The sequence below is a fragment of the Cervus canadensis genome, chromosome 2 (assembly GCF_019320065.1).
Source record: "Cervus canadensis isolate Bull #8, Minnesota chromosome 2, ASM1932006v1, whole genome shotgun sequence".
NCBI classification, from domain to species: domain Eukaryota; kingdom Metazoa; phylum Chordata; class Mammalia; order Artiodactyla; family Cervidae; genus Cervus; species Cervus canadensis.
In genome coordinates this window covers 95262062-95267273 of record NC_057387.1, presented here as the reverse complement: position 1 = coordinate 95267273, position 5212 = coordinate 95262062, and the positions used below count along the sequence as shown (strand labels likewise).

The 5212-nt window shown below is 39.2% G+C and overlaps 1 protein-coding gene across 2 annotated transcripts; it reads left to right on the top strand.

The window, feature by feature from the left end:
- The first annotated feature begins 406 nt into the window (after window positions 1–406).
- TMEM69 (transmembrane protein 69) lies at window positions 407–4808 on the top strand. Of its 2 annotated transcripts, none has more exons than XM_043461482.1 (3): window positions 407–521; window positions 2487–2626; window positions 3804–4808. In XM_043461482.1, the coding sequence occupies exons 2-3, from the start codon at window positions 2573–2575 to the stop codon at window positions 4515–4517; spliced, it is 768 nt and encodes a 255-aa protein (XP_043317417.1). In that variant the 5' UTR covers window positions 407–521; window positions 2487–2572; the 3' UTR covers window positions 4518–4808. The 2 variants fall into 2 exon arrangements, with proteins under 2 accessions (XP_043317417.1, XP_043317418.1); XM_043461483.1 differs by having other exon boundaries at window positions 417–521; window positions 2490–2626.
- The last annotated feature ends 404 nt before the right edge of the window (window positions 4809–5212 follow it).

Here is a 5212-nt window from a genome sequence, read left to right as displayed (position 1 = left end):
ACTCCGCACTCTCAGTGCAGGGGGTTCCAGTTCTATCCTTGGTCGGGGAACTAGATCCCACATGCTGCAACTAAGACCCGGTGCAGCCAAATAAACAAATATTTTTTAAAAAGAAAAAATGAGTTCCAGAGATAGCAAGCAATTTGGCCAAGTCATACTTGGCCTAGACTCCGAATCTCCTACCTTCCTTTACCACCATCACTCAGTAACTGCACTCTATCTTCCCGAACTCTGTGGGGCAGATTTTCTTGGCTGGGAAACCTGGCCTACAAAGGAAAGGACCATTTATATACCCTACAGACTTCAAAAGCCAGTTTCTACTAGAACTAAGATTTTACAGAAAACCCAGGGTGGGAACTAGCTAGCGCTGGTCAAGTTTCCACCCGGACTCATTTTTTTTTGCTCTCAGGAAGTGGGGGCGGGGGGGGGCACTATTTATTCTCACTTGCCGGAAAACTTTTTTCCAGAGTCCGAGTTCTTCTTGCAGTTCGGGTTTCTACCTCTGTGTGGGACGCTGGCAAGTGAGTAGCAGGGCTGTTGCCACAGGTGCAGGTTGGGAAAAGTGGTGGGGCTCCAAGGCTTTGGTGTAAATTGAAGCTGCGGGGAATGTTGAACAATATTTCCCAGGGATCTCTGCGTCCAGAATTCATCCCTTTTCTACTGATGTCGGCTGTGAGAGTTCCATCAGTTTCTACTGATGTCGGCTCTAAGAGTTGCAGTTGCAGTTTGGCGCAGTGAAAGTATTGAGCATTTTCACCTAGATTGAGTGGATTAACTCTTGGGTCTTTGTCCTTAATCTCCTCACCCGTTGTCATCCCGGGCTTTAGGCTACCACATTTTTGCTTTAATACCCTTGAGTTGGAAAGCACTTGTCACAGTGCCTAGGGAATTCGGAAGGTTGAGGGAGCATGTAGATTTTTGAAATCCCGTAAAAAGGTGATTTTGAACAAACGTGAGTAGGTCGGTCCTGCAAGTTATGTGTGTTTGGGAGTCAGGAAGTGTGTGTGTGTGTGTTTGTGCAGTCACTCAGTTGTGTCCGACTCTTTGTGATCCCATGCACTGTAGACATGGAATTCTCCAGGCAAGAATACTGGAGTGGGTTGCCATTCCCTTCCCCAGGGGATCTTCCTGACCTAGGAATCAAACCTGGGTCTCCTGCATTGCAGGCAGATTCTTTACCATCTGAGCCACCAGGGAAGCCCTTATTATCTAATTGACCCGGGATAACTTAACTCCCTACTTGCTTCCATATATGGAGAGAGAGACATTGACAGTCTGGTATACAGAATTTCTTGACCCAGCCCTAATATCTGTGATCAAGAAATTAGTTCACTGTTTTTTTTCCCCAATAGGCGAGAAATAGATTTATTAATAAAAGAAATCTTCTGAGAGATGCAAGGGGGCTCTGCCAAGTTTTTTTTTTTTTTTTAATCTGTGTTAGATCTTAGATGTGACTCCTTGTGGCTGGAGAGCCTAGTTGCTTTTGCATGTGGGATCTTAGTTCCTCCACAGGTCTCAAACCACATCCTCTGCATTGGGAGACTGCAGACTCTCAACCACTGGACCACCAGATAAGTCCCCAAGTTTTTAAATTAAGCAGCAACTGTGAGTTTTGGATTTTAGACACTTCTGTTGTTCTTGTTTATACTGGGACTCATGTAAACATAACAGATCTGGGTTAATAGTATTCTCATTCAGCCACTTACTGGTTGCTTACATTTTGTAAGGTGGGAATAATAGCTAGTTTGGTTTTCTGTTTTTTTTTTAGTGCCTGCTTTGTGTTAGGGACAGTGCTCAGCTTTTTACATCTATTAGCTTATTTAATTTTTACAGCGACCCTATGTAGTTATTAAAAGCCTTAGGTGAGTGAATTGCACTATAATCAGGTTAAATAATTGTCCAAAATCACATAACTAATACATGGTAGAGCCAGAATTCCAGCCCAGGTCATTTGACTCCAAAATCTGCACTCTTAACAGGTTATTAATATCACTCAGCACCAAGTTGATGAGGTGATTGTATTAAATAAGTTAGTGCATATAAAACACATAGTTATAATGCCTGGTTCACAGCTGGTTGTATTGATTGCTATTGTCATTACTTTTAAGCTATAAACTCCTAAGCCCCAAAATAAATAACTAAAGGGAAAAAAGAAAGCAGACAAGCTATGACTTTCAGTGCTAAAGATAAGAAGGCTGGCACTTGAAGGAAGCAATTTATCCAAGGTCACACAATTGGGAAATGATAGAGGTATTTGTAAAAATCTAGATACATTGTCTCTGCATTACTCTTCTTTACATCCAACAGCAAAAGCTAAAATAACTTTCAAAGAAAAGGATCTATTTACTACATGTTACAAATTTTTTAAAACATTAATGACTGCTTCCAAAGGAAACTATTATATGGAAGAAATTCCCCCAAATTCCTATTTTTAAAAATTATGTATGAAGTGAAGAACATTAAATGACATCTTATTTTGTACACAGCAGCATGCTTCTGATTCAGATCCTCCACTTAGCTGTAAAAATACAGTAATCAGAACTGTGTGGCATCTTCCTAAGCAAGACTTTCAATGGGACCCAGTATGCTTCACTTCATCCAGAAGTTTTCCCAAGCATCTTCAAAGGTTGGTTTATTCAGCAAATATGTAAGCACTACTTGCAAGCACTGCTTCACTGGACAGTAGTAGTAAAATAAAGAAGACAAAAATCCTTATCTTCATACTCTAGGTGATCTGGGTAAGAGTAAAATACAAATAAGTGAAATATTTAATATGTCAAAGTGAAATATTTAGTATGTCAAATGGTAAGTGCTGTGGAGAACTACAGAGCAGGGAAGGGGAATAGGGACAGTAGACTTTTAAGTACTGCATTTATAAATAGGGTGGTCAGAGTGAGGCAATGAGCAATGCAGATACCTCAGGGAAGAACATTCTAGACAAAAAAAGAAAAAAAACAGTTCTCAAGATGGAATCATTCCTAGCAATTTTGAGTAACTACCAAGATTCTTTAAATAGCTCTTTTGTTTTCTTTAATCCAGTATTTTCTGAGTTACAGTTGATCTGTGTAACTACTGAAGTATGGCATCTACTCACTAAAGAACAGAATCAGCAGAAGAGGTTATTGCTTTGGCCATATGCCATGAATAGCAGTGGGGATTTTTTTTTTTAAGGCAAAAAAAAAATATGGCTCAAGCCCTCAGGTCTACTGAGACAGACAAGTGAACATGTGATTTTAATTCACTGTGAAGAGTTATGATAGGAGTGTGCATAGGGTACTTACTTATAGCAGAATTAAATCAGATTGGAGAAGGTTTTCAGCTGAATTTTGAAAGGTAAGTTCCCTAGAGAGAAAAATGGTAATCTAAAATTCTAGGCAGAGACTTGTAGAAAGGCATGAAGCTATGAAAACTATGCGGTGTCTAAAGCTTAATTTTCTTTACATAAAACAGAATTGCCATAATAATTAGTGCAGCTTCTTTTTCAATTTATAAATAGAAGAAGCAGTTTAGAATGCCAAAAGCTAAAGGCCTAGTCTTTACCTGTTCCTCCAGATATTTCTTTCATGGGATAATATTGTGGTAGGCCAAAACATTATCACGGTTTCTATTCAGTAGTAGTTTCTTTTGCATGTTGTATAGCTATGTAATAGTCTTTGCAGCAATAACATCACCCTATACGCCAAACTTTAAGTTTCACATGCTAACAGAAAGCACATGGTTTTTATATTGTTTCATATTGTGACTAAAACATTTGGTGATTTTCAAGTCTGCTTTGTTGTCTTCTGGTTCTGTTTTCCCTATAGATGCTGAAGTACACTTCCACAGTCAGACCAGGAGCCAGCAGGAGAATAGAAACACTTTCTCACAAGACATATCTTCAGCAGAACTTTCCCCCTTTGTTTCCAAGGCTTTGGCTTTTCTCATCCTTTCCAGCATGTGTGAGCAAGACACAGTATTATCATACTTCCCTATGCAGTTTTAAGAAGAAGCAAGAGCAAGCAGTGCTTCCAGCCAAGCCACCACGAACCATCAGTTTCCTGCCTGACAGCCCAAAGCCAGCATTATACATAACTCTGGCAGGACTAATCCCCTTCGTTGCTCCACCACTAGTCATGGTGATGACAAAGACTTATATTCCTATGTTAGCTTTTACTCAGATGGCCTATGGAGCCAGTTTCCTTTCTTTCTTGGGAGGAATCAGATGGGGTTTTGCTCTGCCAGAAGGTAGTCCAGCCAAACCAGACTTCCTCAATTTAGCTAATAGTATAGCTCCTGTTGTGTTTTCATGGTTTGCTTTCTTTATTTCTGAAAGACTCAGTGAAGCTATAGTCACAGTCATAATAGGTTTGGGGATAGCGTTACACACTGAACTTTTTCTCTTGCCCCATTATCCCAATTGGTTCAAAGCCCTAAGGATAGTAGTCACTTTAGTGGCCTTTTTTTCATTTGTAATCACTTTACTAGTGAAGGATTTTTATCCAGAGAAAGGACCCAAGAGACTTGGGCAAGTAAAATAAATATAAAACTACTCTATAGATAATGTTAACATGTTGGTTAGAAGCCTTGTGTTTTGCAGTCATCTTTTTCTACCTCTCCTGTTTAGCTTTTTCCCAGGAAAGGTGATATTTTCTTTACAAACTGTTTTTCATTTGTAGAAATCTTTCTCTCATAGATATCACTGAGAAGCAGCTTGAAAACCCTTAAGTAAAATTCTCATTCAGTCTTTTATGAGTTATAGGCATCCACTTAAAATTTTCAATGTTTTAATTGTTTTGAAAAATGTAAATAAAAAAAGATGAAAAACACTGTGCTAGAGCTTTACGGTCATGGAAAACATACACACATACACTCTCAGAGGAAAACTTCATGAGTGTCTGAAAATAAAAGGTGGCTCTAGTGTGGAGTTTTCATTGCAGTTGCCCCTGGAAACTGCATTTCCAAGCTCATTTTACCTGGCATAACCTAGTAATTTGAACTGAAAGGATTTGTGGCTTTAAAAGGCAGTAGGAAGCACTATCACAAGGGAAAGCTGTGTTCAAAGAAAAGCTGGACATATTTTCTGGTTTTATCAGGATATTTGGCAGAGTATAGACAGAACTTGATTTATGGACCTAACATTCCAGATTCCTATGTAATATTGTTCTTTATAGCATTGGACTTTACCTTCACCACCACAGACATCCACAACTGAGTGTTGTTTCGGCTTTGGCCC

Coding starts and splice junctions, on each gene's coding strand:
- TMEM69 (XM_043461482.1), top strand. CDS start 2,573: ATGGGACCCAGTATGCTTCACTTCATCCAGAAGTTTTCCCAAGCATCT. Junction 2,627..3,803: donor TTTCCCAAGCATCTTCAAAG/GTTGGTTTATTC, acceptor TTTTCCCTATAG/ATGCTGAAGTACACTTCCAC.